We start from the raw sequence: 19,299 nt of genomic DNA, 5'->3' as shown, positions 1-19,299 counted from the left end.
ACTCGTGACGTGCACCGTGCGTGAATCGTCGAAGGATTAGATCGTACACTAGGCCACGTCCCATTCGTCCTATTGACAACGCAGCATCACGATCACCCGATTTTCCTATTGCCCATTCACGATCCGCTTCGTACTGTTCAGCCCGGCTTATGTCTGCCTCACTTACCTACGATTAGGCACTTTTGTTACGTCCAACGATGAATTGGATAATGGGCCGGTGGGTGTCCATTACTATACGTTCCCTTAAGTGGGTAAACGCAATTCCGTGCTTCGACTTCAGAAGAGGGGGTCACGTGGTCCGTATTTTTTTCATCTCAATCTACCGGACCAACATGGCCCAAAGTTTCTTTCTAGATTCCACACTCGCAGTCTCTGGGGAACAGTTGTTCACCACGGGTGTTTTCCTTCAAGGCAGTTCGAGTTTAATTATCCTCCACCTGCTGCTGACTCAAGGTAATTAGACGCGGCTACTCTTCCCAAGGGAAGTATTCTTCAATTTTCTGGAAAAACCGATGATTGTAGAAGAATAATAGATCAGCTTCATTAATTAAAATCAAACGTAATCTATATCGTTAACGAAACTTGATCTGAGTACAATGAAACTATTCGTGTTCCGGGCTGTGATGACAATAGCTTGGAAATATCTTACTTCTGCATAATATTTATACAGTCGTCGGTATTTCTAATTAACGTCATGTGATGTAAGTAGGTTTAATCTTCCATCCACGTTCGTTGTGTGTAATAATAAAACACCTGGAAGATGAGTCACAGTAAGCAAATGTTCACTTGTGTTATTAGTGCTTGGATGTGCAATAAAAGAATACGATAGCAGAGTTTGGGAGAAGATTAATCATTTTATTTATTGGATAAAAAAGCTATGCGGTACTTTTTCCTTTGAAATACTTTTTTTTCTACCCCAAAGAAATACGGAGTACAATTCGCCACGAGAATTTTCAAATTCTTATAAGATTTCCAATCAGACTAAAGCCGAGAACTTTTATAATCATTTAGATTGAAAATCGAATTTCTTTATAAAATCACGAAATGGAAATCCGATTGGATTCAATAACGTTGACTGTACTCGCTGACAGCGCTACTAGGCGAAGAGTTTGGGCTGACTGTACCAGGCGTTTTTCCTTTCAGTTTAATAAGCGAATACCATAGTTGTCTCGTGGCTGGGTCGCAAATAATAAAAAACGTGAACAAAACTAAACCTTGTAAGGTGGCGGTGATGCAAAATAGGTAACTGAATAGCAAGCCACCCCCCATTTTCGCGACCAGACCAAATACCCAGGTGATTCCCAGTAGAAAGAACAGCATGATTCCAAGCCTGAGTTGCGCGATGACAAGGGTCTTATCGCCATGGAAGTTGGATCTTTTATTCTGAGCCCCTAGGATGCTGTGAATTACGCGAACGAACAGAAATGCGTTCAGAGAAATAACGGTAATCACCGGTCCGAGGAGACCGACGTATTGTGCGATACCAGATACGTAGCAATAAGTCACCCTGGAATCGGTTTCCGGCATGTAGGCGTAAGGATCGATTCCAGCAACGATGGAAACTATTATCATAGGAACTCCCCAGGCGAATCCGGCCGCCTTGAGTAAAAATCTTGGTGGTCGCTTAGCGCCAAGAACCGTGACGTATCTTTTGAACTGAAGCCAAGCGGTTACCAGCATCCACGAAAATTCCGCAAGCACGGCGTAGTGAAGAATTGCGCCAGTGACGATGCAGGGAATCGGATAATTCACGGAATCCACTATCGGCAAAATGCCGATCACAAACTTCTCCAGTCCCAAAGCCAAGGCCAGTTGGATCAAGACTTTGCTGCCAGGCTTCTTCCGCCAAGTTTTGAAGACGGTTGCTGTTATCAGAATGCCGAATACACCGACCATGGACAGGATGCAACCAATGACCGTTATCACCTCGAGGGCCTGTCCGTGCTGGATGGAAACTGGGTCCCCAACTTCCTCGGGACCCGGAAAGTGGCCCAAAACTAACTGCGCAAAGTGCGTCAAATGAGAACAAAGACAGACGTTCAACTCACCGGAAAGATCTCGTGTTCTTCCGGAGTCCTGGCACCCATCTTCAGACCATGCGCTGAATGAAGCTACGGTAGAAATGCTGACATAATCGAAGTCCCAGAAAGCGCAGGTCTTCGTTTGCTGCGGAGTTCCCTTCAATGGTTTAAACAGAAGCGGTATCGGAAACGGAAGATTTGCGCCGTATCCAGGCACCGACATGCTGACCACTCGGCTGCTGACCTCGTTGGGATTTTGACCCATCAAACCACTGTCGAACACTATGTCATCGTAGAAGAGAGTGGTTACAACCCTGAGAGAATCGTTTACGGTAGAATTTCCTACGCTCGAGTTGAAATTCGTATAGTTTGGCTTCATGAGCAGGTCGAGCAGATTCCTTGGTAGCCAGGTCGCCACCTCAACGTCACCCAGTCCAGCGACATTTTCAATACTATGGTCAGGACCCAGAGGCACGAGGTTAAAGTCGAAGAAAGAGCTAGTCGCCACGGTGTAATTCGTGGAGTTTTTTATCAGTGCCAGTCCAGTGACGTTCGTGATATTCGGATCTGATATGTAGATGATTAGATTCGACGTAACGATACTAATCAACCCGTCGTCTTCAGTTAGATATTCCGTACTGATCGTCGTTGACGCGAAGTCCAGCAGCCTACCAAGGGAGTCCAGAAGAATATTAGTGGAATTCAGAATCCCGGACTGTCTGAGTACGGTTGAATCTGTTTTCATCACCTTGTCCAATATAATCGAGATGCGGGATACGTCTTCCAGCGTCACTTCCGTTGCAACGTGAGTCGCAGCCTCGTGTTCGATTATTTTTGAAAGAAAATAAATATCGGCGGTCGAGAGCTGCTCTACATTTTCAACTATCCTCAAAACTTCATTGCCTGATTCACGGTCGTATGCCTGAACGTTCCTGCTTATCTCGTAAAATCTCCTCGTTGACGGTGAAACGTCACTCGCACACTCGTCGGATGGCTCGGACCACGTGCCCCCGTGCAAGTAGCTTCCCTGGCAAACTCGGTGCACCGGAAGTTCTTTCGAGTCCAAGCAAATTTCTTCCGAAACAGTGGTAACCCCGACGTATGTATACGGCCACACCAAGTGACTCTTACCTTTGCCGGTGACCGACCTTAAGCAACCGTCGCAGTTGCGTAAAAAAATGAACTTATACATTTGTGGATTCATCGCAGCAAGTAGCTGGAACAGTCGCTTCGACCTCATGAACGCGTTCGCGCTAACCTCTGCAGCAAAATTTTCATTGTCAAAGTATTTCGTGGTTATGTGATACAAAGCACTTACGTTACCGTCGGGAGTGATGTTGAGGATTCGCATCAATCTGATATCCTCTACCAACTGTTCAGACGTTGTCTCCTCGATGTCTGTGGCAAGTTTTTTATTCATATTGTAGAACGTTGGGTCGCATTTTTCTATGCTTTCACAAGCACCGATGACCTCAACCCCCAGCGCGAACGCATTTCCCTTTAGATCGTCGTAAGCAATCACAGGTTTCGTGGACAATAATTCTCCGCCGACAGTGTGAGCATCACAAATGTAAGAGCCAGGACCCCTATCGCTGATTTTTAATTGATAAACAGTCTTGTGGATATCCACGTTGAGGTCAACGCGATCCTCGAAGTCGACGTCTGGCTCAATGTCCTTAGACGTCCATCTCTGGTCCGAGATTCTCTTCATTTTAATGTTCCGAATTAAGTCGCCGTTCGCGTCGGTAAAACATCGAATTCCGGGATCGGACGATGATAACTTCCACAGACCTTCATCACCGTGAACACTAAGGTGAAGCTGTTTATCGTTTTGATAAAACTTCAAACTAATGCTGGGAGCAGGATGAATCGGAGTGTCAATTTGGCAGAAGACGCAACGCAGCTTAACGCTGGTATTCAAATTTCTGGATTCACCGTTCACAGCCATTGCCACGGTGTTGCTGGTGTATCTGCCGTCACCTCCGATCCAGCAAAACTCCGTCTCCTCCAAATCCCGTTTCCTTGCCACTCCAGAAAATAATTGTTCGATAAATGGATTGTCGATTTGCGCGGTCTTGCAGCTGTTCATAGCCCCTCGCCAGTCGATTCTTTCCTCGCTCTTCACCAGATTGAAGCACCGTTTATCCCCCGGAATTGGCGAGGCAATGTACTTTGGAGGACAAGCACCTTGCACGAAATAATCCTTCTCTACGATACACAGGTAGGGATGAGTGGCGGCGCAACTCTCAGCCCGCACGTTGAAACCATTCGATAAATCGAGCACCAGACACCCTTTGCTTCTATCTCCATAAGTCACATTAAATGCCTCCGACATGTGAAAACGCGAACTCCAGAGTGGACCCGGGATAATCCAAAGCAGAGGACCAAAATTGTCCAACCTTTTAACGGGGAGCCATGTTGTATGCAACCCACGTTTTTTGAGGTGTTCGAAAATTGCGATCAGCAAGTCCGTCCCCACGTCATCAAACATCTTGGGGGAAAATTTACAAGTGCTGGCCCACATTTCCCTGGAAACCATTATGCAAACGTGATCTTCCTTGCCACTGATTGCTGCATATCCTGGAGGGCAATAAAGTTTCGATTTTCTCGGGGAAACGTAAATGCAGTTTGCTGCTACCCGGGGAAGCCATGTGTCTGAGCACTCTCTCTTCATGAGATGATAATCTTCCGAAAGACACAACGGATCGGAGTAAACCGACGTGTGGGAAAACGTCTTCGGCCAAGTAACTCGACCAACATTTCCTTGGATGCTGTCGACGGTGGATAGTTCCTCAGGGCACTAAATAGTAGAAAGATATATACCTTGGTTAATGCGGACTTGGGGTGAAGGAAGCGTTTTTAACTGTTAGGTCCTTTATAATCAGAATGGTCAATGGATCATTTACCATTAAATTGGTCGTCCTCACCTGATTACGCGTTAATAAAACGAAATCGATACGCCACGTCAAGAAACCGACGATCAGAAATTCTGTGAACAAGATGAAAACAACTTCAAACGGTGTCAACCAGGTTATAATGACTTTGGAAGGCTGCAAAGCGTTATTTCTCGAATATTTACAATATAACTTGACGGGCTTGCTTGCATGCCAGTTTCTCTGATTTGTGTTTAGTCATTATTGTAACCGCAGATACTAAAGTAAACTGTTGAAGAGATAATACGAGTTAAAGGGCTCTCCATACCACCCGGTAAAATGAAAATATTAATAAATTTTGAAGCGAGAAAATCACTACCAGTTTATAAAGTAATAAAAGTTCCACTTATACCTCTGAACATTCCTAACAGGTTCGAGGCTGTCGTGCAACTGATTCCAACTAGCTTTTGGATGGGCGCTTTCTGCGTCTTATCTAATAAGCATCTTCGTTATAAGCTATTTGCAAATGATTATTGTGTATCTTATACCGAGAGCAATGGTCTATTCAACACGCGCTGGAAGTTGTAAGCGTGCGATAAGGACTCGTTTAGAACACGGTGTACCTTAAAATAACCATACCTGCATTAAGAAATTGTGTACTCTACTTCCTAGAACAGCAGAAAGATCAAAAGAGTGTTACAATGTCTGATATTGTGTTACAGGAAAATAAACGACAACCTACCATGGGGCGAACCACCGTTTTTTTTACGGTAATAGCTGCCTTCTTATTTTTGGGGTCCGTCGCAGCTTACCTAAAACAGGTACCGGATGATTGTTCGAATTTAGACAACCACAATAATACATTGAACTTCCTGTAAACGTTACTCAAATGGTATTTCATTTCAACATTTGAACTCTCAGGGTGATAGACAGAAGCGTAGCGTTGATCTGAATGAAGTCTATTCGATGATAGGCTCATATCGACTCCCAAAAGAAATTCAGCCGACGAGCTACCGTCTCGAACTACAACCTTTCATTAAGGAGGGCAAGTTCAAGGGTCGTGTAAAGATCCACATCGTCCCGACCGACAAGACCGATCGAATCACATTAAACGTTCATCCGGATCTACAAATTTCTCACTCTGATGTCAGGGTCACTCAATTGGATTCTTCCCCAACGTTGGTAGCACGCATTATAATCCACGACTGAAGTTGGAAGTTGTCTCATTATTGAACATTCTTCATAACGATACAAAACTTATTCTAGGAAGGAAACACGGCCATCCGGAACGTTGACTGTCAATGTGGCCAGGACTGAACGCCACACCAAAAGACCGTGGTACATCATTCACCTCGAACAAATACTAGACGTACACGATCTCTATGAGGTAGACATTACATACTCAGGAAATATTACTACAAATGCTACTCAAGGATTATTCAGGAATCAGTACAAGGATTCTAGTGGCCAAGAGCAGTAAGTAAACAGACTAAGATTGGATTCAGGAAAGTGACCGTTTAAAACTGTTGAAATATTTGATTGAATGACCATTACTTTGCAGTTTCTTCGTGGCTACCTATCTACGACCAAACCATGCACAAAGGATGTTTCCGTGCTTTGACGAACCAGCTTACAAAGCCACCTTTAACCTTAGTGTGACTCGGCCAAGAAATTACACGGCTCGTTCCAATACCCCGGTAGAAAAGACCGAAGACGTGTAAGTATTCGATAGGAATAAATCCGGCTGAATAATAATATTGTTTTAATCTCTGGCTGGTCCATTCAAAACTCACATTGCTGATTTTATTTCATTTCATTCTAAGGTCGGGAGAACCGGATATTGTGTGGGATCACTTTGCACAGACGCCTAAAATATCATCGTATCAACTGGCACTCGTGATTTCTGATTTTGAAAGTATAAGCCCGACAACAAAGGTGAATGAAATGAACGGAAATAGCCTAGACATCAGGATCTGGAGTCGGAAGGAGTACTTAGAGACCCTGAAAGCGGTCCCAGACAAAGTTGTCAAGATCATTAATTATCTACAAGACTTCTTCAACTCTTCAATCCTGGTTCCTAAGCTCGACATTATGGCTATTCCAATGTATTCAGCGTCCCAGCCATCGGACAGCTGGGGCCTCATGTTCTTCAAGTGAGTTTTAATTTTATTGTCTCAATTTTTGATCATGCACTTGATCGGTATCTCGTTCATTTTCACAGGGAGAGTGAACTAAGCAGCACTGGAGTCTGGTCTACGGCATACCAAATAACCTATCAATGGATTGGACAGTTTGCAACGCCGTTTTGGTGGAGTGATTCCCTAGTGAATGAAGCCCTGAACTCGTATTTGGCCTCAATGACTACTCTCGAGGTATCTACTTGCATGTACAATATTGGAATAATTTAGGCGTTAATTACAACGTTCAACATTTAATTGTGATTTACCACCTTGAATACTAATGGAATATCAATTACTACGCAATTCCAGATATACCCCGATGAATTGGATGGAAAGTGGCCTACAACTACCCTCTATTCTCTTTACTATGAATTCGGCAAAAGATTCCCGTTCTCCAGAATCAATGGAATCAAACAAGACGCCACTGCTGCCAAAAGTATGTATTTTTATTTTTTTTTAATTGGATTTGACACAAGGTTACTTGTTGAATTAAAACAAAAGAAAGTAATAGAGTAAATAGGTAATAGCAGCTATCAAGATTTATCGTGTATAAAAATCTCGACGTGGGTTTATGTTGGTCTATGTTATCTTAAATTTTATTGCTCGCGCTGACGACAAATAGTTGCGTAGAGAAACCGACTGTTCTTATGCCGTTGCACGCGCACATAACACACAATACAATCCTCAAGCATTAAAACAACGCTGCTAGGCAGATACTGAATTATTGTTTCTTTTTCATTGCAGCTGCGTTGGTATTCCGAATGTTCAACTACACTCTTGGAAATGACTTGATGCAACGCAGTCTTCGGAGATTTATCCAAAATCAGTGGCGAGAGTAGTAATGCCTTCTCTACTTAGTCGGGAGTCAAATCGCCTTTGTTCTGTTGGAATTACTCATTCACAAATTTCTGTTAGCTTAACCCGAGCGGGTTATAATTTAAATTTATCTCCAGCCATTAAATAATAGTGTGTAACCGTCCATATTGAAACACTGGCACTGATCGCAGTCTGTCTTAGAAGTGTGAAAAACATCAGCCAAGGTGTTACTCAACTTGCATCTCAATTTTACCTTCAAAGTTAATTGGTGTGTTGGTATGAGTAGCTTGAGCATCAAGTATGGTGATAGTAGTTCGTTACATGCGTCATCTTGGACATAAATCGTCCTCGTATGATGTCGAGAGAATCCTTCATAAGGTCTCTAGCGAATGTAAATGAAATTTCGATCAATTGACTCCCGACTATAATCTTTCAACAAGGTTTAATAGACGATGATTAAATACATTCAAGTTTAATATGACACAGAAAGTCGAGGACCTTTTTCACGGATGATATTTACACCTGCTTGAACGACGTGGCCAATGAGTCGCAGAAGCTGATTCCCGATCTGACTTTAAATAACATTGCTGCCTCCTGGATCAACCGGGACAGATTGCCTCTCGTCACGGTCACTCGTGATTATGAATCAGGAAATATAACTTTCAGTCAGGTTTGTAATAGTGATTATCGACGAATATTGGTTGTGCGTTGATGCCTTGACCCAACCAGGCATTATATAATCGTAGTTACAAGGATAATGCAATTCAATTAGCGTCGTAAACTTACGAGTGGATTCGTGCTTTTCAAGGGACCCTTCAGCCACTCTAAAGATTACGATCGATACTGACGATTATAGCTAGTATGATTGATGTCCCCGTGCGTAAATTACCCTTGCTAATTACATCTGCATCTCTTCTTGCATTCATCGATTGCTCTTCGCCACGCCGTTCATCAGTTTGACTCTTTGTTTGCGTCGTAGGAAGTTTACTTGAGAGACCGACCTCAAGAGCCTTCTGAGAGGAGTAAGTACACCTGGTACATACCCATCGTAATCGTCTCCCAAGCCCATCTTGACTTCAGTAAAACTGTACCGACGGTGTGGATGATGAAGGACGCGGACAGAAGTCTGACCATAAAAGACGTAGCGACAAACAATAGTTTTGTTATTGTAAATCCAGAGGAAATAGGTAAACGAGAATTTATGAAATGCTTTTGAAGTTTGTTCGTCGGTTTCACCTTCTGTTTTCGCGATATGTCTAATGGGTGAACTCCGGATGATTTTTAGGTATGTTCCCCGTCAACTACGATTCTCGCAACTGGGAAATGCTGGCCAAGTTTCTGCAGGGCCCAGAGAGAGAGAAAATTCCAGTTCTAACCCGTGCCAAACTTTTACACGACGCTTGGAATATCGCATACGCTGGGGATCTGTGTTTCGATATAGCTCTGAACATGACGTTGTTCTTGAAGGAAGAAAGAAGCCACGTCGTTTGGGAGCCGGTATTCCCGATGATCGATCACATCGGAAGGCGCATTGAAAATAGCTGCGTACATCTCAAGTTTGAGGTAATTTATGCAAGGACCAAGAGTGGGGATCGTTTTGTTTACAAACATCTTCGATTTATTCTAAAACCATTTTTCTCTTCAGGCATTTATTCGCTCGCTGTTGAAGCCTGTTTACGCAAGACTCGGAGAAATGCCACAACCGGGAGAACCGCTGTGGAAAACCCAATTGAGAGGAGTGACAAAGAACTTCTTGTGCAAGGCTGGATACGAACCTTGCATCAAGGAAGCGCGGGAGCAGTACAAGAAGTGGATGGCGAATGAAGAACCGGACAAAGGAAACCCGTCAGTACCATTACATGTAACATAATAATGATTTTCGTCACAGGCTGATCATGAATTGAGGTTTACTTCTCTCTTTTTAGAGTGGCGCACGAATTCATCTGTCCAGTTTTCAAATGGGGAACTGACGACGAGTGGGACTTTGGATTAAAACGTGTGATAAACTTCCCTCTGAACTCCCCGGAAAGGAACAAGAGCGAGCGTACCTATCTGCTTAAGACCTTGGCGGGATGCCCGAAGGATGCATCAAAGATTAAAAAGTATGTTTGCATAGCTTATTAACGATTATGTCACGCGCTGGCCCGGTTTTACATTTGCAATGTCTTTTCGTTTTCAGGCTGCTCGCGGAAACGATACTTGGAAAGAACTCGGACTTCACGGATGCGGACATACATCTGATATTCAGTATGCTAACGGGAAGCGCAACGGGATATACAACCTTGTTCAACTTCCTCTCTGAGAACTGGGATGAGATAAAGTTGAAATTTCAGGATAAAAAGCACCTTTGGGACGGAATTGTGAATTCCGCGACGTTGTCTTTCAACACTCAGGATGGCTACGACATGGTGTCAGAATTGTACGTCAGCCGCCAAGGGGAAGTTGAGACCACCGATGCTATTATAGAAAAAGCGTTGAAGAACATCAAGGAAGAGACGCAGTGGAGCGAGGAGAATTTGCCGGTCATCGAACGCTGGTTGACGGCGAATCTTTCCAAGGAAGATTTGGACGCCATAGCCGCTGCCAGCACCGCCACTACGACAATGGCCGCGTCTCACGCAGGATAATTAGAAAAGTAACGAGAGTTGTTATTTATGAGCCTTATGTTTCACGTACTGTATTCTCTCGCATAGCTCTTAAGTAGTCGGTAAAGTAAGTATCGTATTCTTTCTATAATGGTAATTATCGGTATATTACAACGACGTATCCCACCCTGTGTACATTTATCGGGAAGAAGTTTTTCTTTGTAATTATTAATAAATAAAGACAAAATACGTTCTCAGACAATACTAGGAATAAACTTTTTTAGCCGAAAAATATTTTTCATTCAATTGAGTCTCAACTTCAATACCCAACGACGAGATTCATCCAAGATAATTACCTTCGATAAAAGTCAAAATAAATTTAATATTCAAGATCCTTAATCATAAGCTTGTTTGACAAACCGCTATTACAGTACGAAATCTTATCATTTAGCGATCAAAGTCTACGTTTAAAACTTATTGGTATAGAATTCCGCGGTAAATTTCCAGCTTCTCGAATACGCGTCAAGCTGATTAGTAGATGGAATGCAACAAGAATATTATTCTCTCATCGTACTATTCAAGTAATATCTTCGACGCTATTCGAAACCCGGAGAATTTTTTTTCGAGATGCTGTATTACAGCTCTCGAGTCCATCAATCTGAATAAGATGCGCTCGTATTGAATTATTTATCAGAGTTACCAGGTATCAGAAAATGCTTATCACAGTTCATTGCATCGTTAATCGTTCCAACAAATCTGCCACGTCCACAATATCTTCATTTTGCAATTTTCGGGTCTGTACTTGGCGATTCAGACTATCAGCGGCAGTTTGAATATGTTCCTTCCATACTGCTTTGTCGCCTAACTCCGAAACTGTGCAAAACACGACTTCGTTCACATCACTTTCAAGATTGTAAGAATAAACTGATTTGAAAATGGATTTAAGTGAACTTAACGCCATGCGTTTAAGTTCTGGATCTCGACACACTAAATTTAAAATGAAAAGTCCCGTTTCTCCTATGCATTTTGAAACCGCCTGCAGGATAGATGTTTCAATGAACTGCTTTGGTGGGCAACTCATGCCCACCGTGGTATCTTTGCTGTCTACATCAAAAAGAATTGAACTGAATTTTTTCCCCTGATTTGCCGAGTCTAGAATAAATTTTAGACCATCTGCAATCTCGACTTTCAATTTAGCGTCTTGTACCAGGCCAAAATAGTTTGTTGCTATCTGGAGCATGGCTTCATCTATCTCGACTGCTGTAATGTTGATCTGAAAGACAGGTTGGAAATTGATTCGATCAACAGTTACGAGAAAATGTGAACACCTATCGATCTAGGTGTAAAGTCAATCAGTTTACCTCAGGTAGGCACTGTCGCAAAAATGTGCAGAGACCTCCACCACCGAGACCGATGATAGCAATATCATTTTGATTAGCATTCTTTGTGATCATTGAAACTCCGACGCTCATGTAGATATGATGTTCGCAAGCCAGATATCCGGGATCCACGACTTTTTTCGGTTTTCCTCTTCTTGATTTGACTTAAAACAAACGAAAATAAACGATAATCACAAGTAGTGTAATGCTAATTAAATCGTACATAGAAGAAAAATACTTCTACTCCTTACCAATTTTTAGTTTAGCTTCACTTTGGATTACAAATTGATTATTCAGAAATATCAGTCTTCTGAATACCGAGCCATTGTCATCTTCAATTTCTTCGATAACATATGGTCCACTGAATTTACTGTCACCTTCATGGCAAACTTCTCGTTTTCCAACATTCGACGCCAAAGACAGATAAGGAATTTGAGCATCATTACTGACTCCTGCTGGAGCCAAGTTGCGAACAGTAACACTAAGCTCCTTTTTCACTGCATCCAAACTTTCGTATGTATGCTCTCGGCGCAAAGTCACTATTACTAATCTGTTTCTCTTAGTAGTTTTCAGGAGCTGTTGCCGACCCTCTTTAGTGCAAAAAAGCCACATTGTTTCTCTGTTGCGGTAATTAACTTCATGTAAAGTTGTGAATCATGTCTATTTAACCATGAACGAAGCCAAAATTGGTAATTACATTTTACATTACTATGTAAAATATTACTGGAATTGTTTACCTTCCTTGTGGAACTATGAAGGCAGCATATATTTCATTTTCCCTTGCATAGGGCTGATCTAAAATGTATATTGTATATCTCGAATGCTGTTCTCCAGGTCTGCATAAGTCGAAAGAAACCTCTCCAACATCCACAACATTTCCTTTATGAAGTCCCGAGCAAATAACTGCCATTTGTTGAGCAGATTTTATGGCTGAAATAATATCATCGGTAGTAGAAACACGTTCTAAAGAACCTTCGACCAGGCCCACTTCAAGAACCTATTCAAATTACAAATTAAAATTGGCAGGAAAATATTTATGTCTCGTGTAAAGTTGCTATGCCATTAGAAAAACAAAAATTTTACCGGCACTGGTAGCTTCTTAAATTTTGTAGCAATTACTACAAACACTGGCATTGCACTACCATCTTCTTCACGGGTTTTTGCTTCAGCTTCGTAGCAGCGAGCTACTCTGAACATAAAATCAGCTTGAGGAAAATAGGAGAGTAACTTTCTAAGAATGTGCTCTTGCAATAATGATACACAGACGTATCTCCCTCCAGTTCGCAAGACTCTTGTTATTTCCTGAAAAAAATGACATGACAAAGTTTTGGCTGTGAACGGCTTCTGTTTCCGTTTCCCACTCCTTTTCTTACCCCAAACAGCTTATCTACTCGAGAAATAACATCCTTGCTTTCGTCGGGCATCAAAGCATCCAGAGTCCCTTTATCTAATACGACACTGAACTTATCGTTAGAATAGCTCATCGCTGTAGCATCCATTTGTTCAAATAGCATAATAGGTCTCTGTGTCTTATTCTGATCTATCATTTGCCTGATCACAACATGCGATATATCGATGTTTGTGATATTCCTGAAACAATAAAACTTGCAATTACGTACAGAGTTTTCGGCAAAGTTATCGTGGGCTAAACTTTTTATATTCTCTATTCAATTTCCACCTAAATTCATACCTATAACCAACATCGTACAGATCCATGCTCAGAGTCGAGTTTCCACAGCCAACTACTAAGACGTCATCTTTTGGTTTTATGTATTTGTGGAGATGTCCGCATAATTCTGGATACTCTCCGTACCTGAAATTTATAAAATCACATGGAATATAAATTAAAATGAAAAATTATTGAAATGGGCAACTGAGGATAGGTTAGGTTATGGCAGGTTAGCATTATTTCGACAGCAAAAAAAGTGATCTCATTTTACCATTCAAAGGCCTTTTTTCCACGCTTTGAGAAAAATGTATTCCAGTAAGTTTGTTGGCTGAATTCTTCGTGGGATTTAGGCAATAAATCCATTTTCTTTATCTTTTCAAATTTTGCGCGAACCACGCGCTGCGCTCACTCCTAACCTTTTTTTTAATTTATGTCGACCGCTGAAAGGTTCGTTTCCATCAAACCCGTTTCAAAACTTAATGAGCTTGTGTAGCCAGAATAGCAGCGAGAGAAATCCAGTGGCAGTTGCCACTGGATTCTAAAACACGATTGGCTCACAAAAGCTGACTGTCTATAGCTCTATTTCCCAAGTCCGTGATAGCTGACGACGATCAAAGGAAGTCGCCCAAGTCGATGGTTCGATACCTGTCGTCTGCTGAAAAGCTCCTTCGTCTTCGTGGCACGTGTTATACAATCGCTGCTACAATCGAGGTATGCTCCTGCGCAACTACCTCTAAGAACCAATCTCTAACAACCAACCGTATGAGTGCCATCTTGGATTTTTAACCAATCGCAGTCAAAATCTTTGAGAAGATGGCTTTCATACGGTCGATGCAGAACGGGAGAAAAACGCATCGATCGGAAGAACACGCCTCATATTCTCACTCACATCACAGTTACAACTTTATTTGTGGTACAGATTCGAAGCTACGTCTGATCGTTGGCTCGTGCCTTATAGTTTGCGTAACTAACCTCTACGATCGAGGTTTGCTGCTGGTCTCTAATAGTGATTAGTGAGAGCGAGGATGGCGGGTGTAGTTCGTCTACAAGGGCTTCAGAGGCTGAGAAACGCGTTGACAGGTGTAACTTCAAGACGCAGCATAAATTCCTCTTCGAAAAAATGCGAAGCCAAGGGTCAGACGCAGTCTGCGGAACCCCCTAAAGAGAACTGGGTGAGCTACGGTTTCGATAGCAAGAACAAGACCATTGATCGGAATGTTATGAAGCAAACATTTTTCGTCACCGTCACCGTTTGCCTCGTTTTTGGAGGATTTGGCTGGTCCTACTTGCCAGATCCATTGCTGAAGGACTGGGCGCAACGAGAAGCATACCTTTTAATTCGCTATAGAGAAGAGAATGGACTTCCTCTGATTGATCGCAACTTGATCGACCCTGCAAAAATCAAACTTCCAAGCGACGAGGAACTGGGCGACACAGAGATCATCATTTAGACAATAATTCAATCATGTTAATTTTCTTCTGGAAACTGCATGTTGTTGCGAACGATAGTTGATATTATTTAGGATAAAGCGTTACCCCACACCTGGCGAACAGCAAACTGTACATGTATATTAACTTATGATACTAAAAACAAACTTACACTCCGAGCAAACTGCTATTATACAGTCTTCGTATTCACCAGCAGATAACAATAAAATATTGCGTACTAGCAATCCAATGTTTCTTTTTTCATCCACTCTTCATTTGAAACAAAACCTAGTCAATCTCCTTCTCGCAGTAGTTTTCATTTTTTAGGAATTCAGTTAAAGCGGTGGAAAATAATTCTACATATAATGATACATTTTTTAAATACCATTTAATATTTGTTATTATAGTTTTGTAAAAACTATGAAAAATATAATACACTTCCAAACTAATAGCAGCAGAGACGCACCATGATGGAAAATAAGATCTAAAGCCTTACAGTACAAAGCTAATCCGAAGTCTTGTCAAAATTAATTGTTAAAAACTTCTACAACTCGTCTCTTTCGTCATATAATCTGTATACAACGTTGACCAGAAATAGTCTCAAATCTGCGATAGTACCGATTTTTGTCTTTTTTTTCTATCCAACCAAATGTCCCCATTTTAAAAATCCCCCGTTCAAATTAAAACTCTCATTTATGTATGTATGTATAAATGCATTTTAACGATCGAACAAGTTCATTCAAAATAATTCCAGGTAGCATAATTACAATACATGTGTATAAATTAATATAGTAATTTATCTAATATCAGTGTACATACATGATACATACCTATGTATATGATTTAAAATTTGGGCATAACAACCACGCAAAGTTACTTAGATTCGCTGTTACAAAATGGAATCAAAAATTTACATTACTCATAAGTGGTTTATTGACCATTGTCATTTCGGAGTTCAAATGTGAAAAGAATTTCAGTTGATAAATTATTATTCTTCCTCTGTGACCTAATTTGTGTTTTAGTTTTGCATGCCACTTTGCAGTAAAATGCGACAAGTAGACCAAGCTTTAAAGTCACAGCAAAAAGCTTTTGTAATTAAAAATGATTTATTGAATTAGTATCAACTATACAAAGCGTGCTGACAATCTCACTGTAAATTCCTGTTCATTTTTCTCCTGTACTGTACTACTTGATAGAAATAAGATTCAAATTAAATTGATAGAAAAAAAATCATATTTCTAGATTTCATTTCATATAATATTGAATCAGTCGACAATTTTTATATTCTTGCTTCATAATCGTTGCCATGTAGGCCTCTGATTCTTTATAGAATTGGAATTTTAGACTGCGCAAAGAATATTCTTTCACTAACACCGAACGATCTTGTTATTGTGCCGACGCCGTTGTAGACGGCAAGCCTGGTGTTGGGATAGGTACCTGATTAGGATTACAGACAGGAGGATAGTAAGGATGGTTCTGAGGAAGAGTAGCACTGACGGTAATTGGAGGCATTCCGGGTAAAGAAATAGGTGTGGTCACCATGTGAGGCTGACTTACATTGTACGGCAGAGCTGCACTCGTTGGGCCACTTAGCAAATTGTAATTTGGTAGGGGTGTAGTATACATAGGTATGCCTGACGGCGGGCCAACGTTGACCATGCTTGCGGGTGAAGCTGGAGTCAATGGCATACCCGGTATATTCGGAGTTCCGTAATATTCAGCAGCTTGTACAGAACCTGGTTAAAAGTATTACGTTCATTAAGCAAGCAAAGGAAGTACTTGTACATGGATTTTAGCGTTACAGGTAAATCCTATAGAAACGCATAAGAGTTGCGGTACAATTCGACGCGTCACTTACTCTGAGATAAATTGACATCAGACTGTCCAGTAAACAGATGAGATGTCGAAGTGGCAGTTGTGGTTGTTGCTCCAGCAGATACAGGATCTATTTGAGGGACATTAACGGTTTGTGGCAAAGTGGTAGAAACTGAAGTGATAGAGACTGATGTTGTAGCTTCTACAGTTTCATTAATTGCAGGTGGCGGCGCTATTGCCGCATTACTTGTCACGTAACTTGGAGGAATGGAAAATCCAGGTGGTATATTGGTAACTGGATTACTCTGACTGATATGAACATTCGTTGACGCCGTTGTCGTCACGGGAGGTTTAACGTTACTCTGCAAGAAAATAATTAAAAACTTGAAACTTGTAAAGTAATTACTGAGTAGCCCAACAAAAAATATCCACAAGTTTTGTGATATGCGATAAGCAAATAACTTATACCGCTTATAAGAATGGTAATTACCGCATACGAATGACTACTGGCAGTGACGGATGGAGACTGAATATTTCTGATGGGTATTCTATGAAGGTATCCATATCCAAGGCCGCATCCCAGGCTACATGCATATGAAAATGGTAAGAATAATCATGGTATCACGTTTGATTCAACTTTCTAATATCGTATTTAAATCGCATCACTGATCATTCATATTTTCCTGAGAAATAGTGGTTATCTGTGGAGGATATAGTGAAACTAGTTAAAAATTACTCACCTGCCTTCCCCACCCCAAGTATTATTGGGAGTGACGGTCACCTCTCTGCATGAATCTTCATTTGTATTATAAACATAAAGTTTGAGTGGGCGAGACTCGTGGGCTTCAATTAATGTGAATATATCCTCACTTTCGTGCAGAACAGAGTCTGCACTAATAATATAATCAGTAAACGATTTTAATCCCGCCAGTTCAGCTGGTGACGAAGGATGTACTTCCTAAAATAAATACATAGATAAATTAATAAGAATATCACGTCAAGAAATAAGGTTAATAACTGTTATATAATTCCAACAAAAGTTTTTGGCTTCGGAAAATGACTAATTAAAAAATAGATTTAGCACTCTCAAAATGAATTTCACATTCAAAATTAAATTTGAAATGAAATCGAGCGAGATTGAATCTGATACTAAAACAGAAAATTAAACAGCGTAAGACCTACTGATTTCTTGGCGTGAAATGAGGTCAATATTACTCACAAGCACGTGCCAAACATTTTCGTTAGCACCCTCAAACGAGCAAAACCTTATGCTGACACCGAGCAGACCTTGACCGCCCCAAGTCATACTGGGTACAATCACAGACTGTCTGACAGACTGCGTTTTACTGCTATAAACAGTTATTTGAAGCTCTTTGTCAACACCAGCTTTTAGAAGCTCCTTTAACGTATCGTTGTCTTGATCCTGAATAAAAATTGCACAAAATTAAATACGGTCACTTATACAGCATCTATTAGCCGCCCTGTGAAACCGATAACCAACGAATGACTATTAGAAAAAATAACAAAGAATGGGACATAATTTTTGTAGAAATGCAAAATATGACATACCAATCTGGTGTTTCCAATTGCTACAATGAAATCGAAGAAGGCTTCGAGGCCAGCCTTTTGTCCCGGCGAACCGTCCTGGACCTGTTAAATGGACAAGTTTTATTATGATCCGGTATGGAGTAGACAGATTAACGTCGGGCATGTAATAGGTTAAGATGCATTTGACAGAGGAAACTTACGCGAAGAACGTGATAGCCTTCCGTACCTCCGCCGGGTATTTCAACGCTCTGGGATGATCCCATATTTACAAATCACTCGTTGTTACCGCTGCACTGATACCGCGATAGGCATGCATTAAATAATACCGTTCCGAACGATTATTTGACACAACTGCTGAGGGGCAAAAATTACGTGGCACGTACTCTGACTACAAACTCAAATCGTAGATGTCCACGGCGTCGTGGCGGATGGCCTGCCCTGATTGGCCCTAAACTATGCAGTATTGCAGGGTAGAGGTGAGTAGGACTATCTCTGTGTATAGAAAGCTTTATGATAGAAAGTCTCCGTAAAGGCAAATTAAGGGTGCATTCCGAAATTAGCTCCCAGAGCTGTCAATAATCTTTTATCTCTTTTGCGCTGCCGACTTTGTGACTAGCTCTGTCTCAGTCCTAGGGAATTTTTTGCGCTTCCAGTTAATTTCGGAACGCATCCTAAGATGGCGTTGCTGCAGCAAAAGTTCCACAAAGCGCGAATCACGTTGTTTGCGAAGCGCCGAAGACCGTGATTTCCTTTATTGATTGTTAGTGTCATTCTGGTGACTTGTTGAACCAATATTTGCTGCTTTTTGGTGAATACTTTTTCAGTTCGAAACCCATATGAGACATTTCTTCTTATCTCTACCGTAAATACCTGGAACATAAAAGTGTTCAAAAATACACTTAATCCTACGTTTGATTTTTCTCAAGTAAGTTTCCCCCAGGTTTTCGCCTTAGCTATTGGTTGAAAGCTAGGGAAATTGCAAAGT

At 41.3% G+C, this 19,299-nt stretch overlaps 5 protein-coding genes across 6 annotated transcripts; 2 read left to right on the top strand and 3 right to left on the bottom strand.

The window, feature by feature from the left end:
• The first annotated feature begins 305 nt into the window (after positions 1-305).
• LOC124408227 (aminopeptidase N) lies at positions 306-10,733 on the top strand. Of its 2 annotated transcripts, none has more exons than XM_046884997.1 (15): positions 306-453; positions 5,617-5,715; positions 5,816-6,072; positions 6,161-6,370; positions 6,456-6,611; positions 6,718-7,047; positions 7,116-7,266; positions 7,384-7,510; positions 7,819-7,909; positions 8,377-8,560; positions 8,870-9,077; positions 9,176-9,453; positions 9,536-9,735; positions 9,816-9,992; positions 10,070-10,733. In XM_046884997.1, the coding sequence occupies exons 2-15, from the start codon at positions 5,638-5,640 to the stop codon at positions 10,515-10,517; spliced, it is 2,895 nt and encodes a 964-aa protein (XP_046740953.1). In that variant the 5' UTR covers positions 306-453; positions 5,617-5,637; the 3' UTR covers positions 10,518-10,733. The 2 variants fall into 2 exon arrangements, with proteins under 2 accessions (XP_046740953.1, XP_046740954.1); XM_046884998.1 differs by lacking the exon at positions 306-453 and adding an exon at positions 3,689-3,693.
• Positions 517-5,325, bottom strand: LOC124408225. Its single transcript, XM_046884993.1, has 3 exons — positions 5,307-5,325; positions 4,949-5,010; positions 517-4,821 (listed from the first exon to the last, which is right to left on the bottom strand). The coding sequence occupies exons 1-3, from the start codon at positions 5,314-5,316 to the stop codon at positions 1,063-1,065; spliced, it is 3,831 nt and encodes a 1,276-aa protein (XP_046740949.1). The 5' UTR covers positions 5,317-5,325; the 3' UTR covers positions 517-1,062.
• Positions 10,734-10,839: 106 nt separating the features above from the next.
• LOC124408228 (eEF1A lysine and N-terminal methyltransferase homolog) lies at positions 10,840-14,080 on the bottom strand. Its single transcript, XM_046884999.1, has 8 exons — positions 13,795-14,080; positions 13,545-13,667; positions 13,228-13,444; positions 12,938-13,156; positions 12,592-12,851; positions 12,106-12,473; positions 11,837-12,018; positions 10,840-11,748 (listed from the first exon to the last, which is right to left on the bottom strand). Exons 1-8 carry the CDS (start codon positions 13,884-13,886, stop codon positions 11,203-11,205), a joined length of 2,007 nt encoding a protein of 668 aa, XP_046740955.1. The 5' UTR covers positions 13,887-14,080; the 3' UTR covers positions 10,840-11,202.
• A 322-nt stretch (positions 14,081-14,402) lies between these two features.
• On the top strand, positions 14,403-15,228 carry LOC124408234 (NADH dehydrogenase [ubiquinone] 1 beta subcomplex subunit 11, mitochondrial). Its single transcript, XM_046885003.1, has one exon. It carries the CDS (start codon positions 14,549-14,551, stop codon positions 14,972-14,974), a length of 426 nt encoding a protein of 141 aa, XP_046740959.1. The 5' UTR covers positions 14,403-14,548; the 3' UTR covers positions 14,975-15,228.
• A 283-nt stretch (positions 15,229-15,511) lies between these two features.
• Positions 15,512-18,749, bottom strand: LOC124408230 (Golgi reassembly-stacking protein 2). The gene is made up of 7 exons (XM_046885001.1): positions 18,515-18,749; positions 18,336-18,416; positions 17,986-18,189; positions 17,507-17,724; positions 17,257-17,350; positions 16,810-17,128; positions 15,512-16,687 (listed from the first exon to the last, which is right to left on the bottom strand). The coding sequence occupies exons 1-7, from the start codon at positions 18,575-18,577 to the stop codon at positions 16,338-16,340; spliced, it is 1,329 nt and encodes a 442-aa protein (XP_046740957.1). The 5' UTR covers positions 18,578-18,749; the 3' UTR covers positions 15,512-16,337.
• Positions 18,750-19,299: the final 550 nt, after the last annotated feature.

The sequence above is a fragment of the Diprion similis genome, chromosome 7 (genome assembly GCF_021155765.1).
Source record: "Diprion similis isolate iyDipSimi1 chromosome 7, iyDipSimi1.1, whole genome shotgun sequence".
In the NCBI taxonomy this organism is placed as follows: domain Eukaryota; kingdom Metazoa; phylum Arthropoda; class Insecta; order Hymenoptera; family Diprionidae; genus Diprion; species Diprion similis.
Note: the sequence above shows the minus strand (reverse complement) of the source record. Positions and strands in the feature narration are given on the sequence as shown.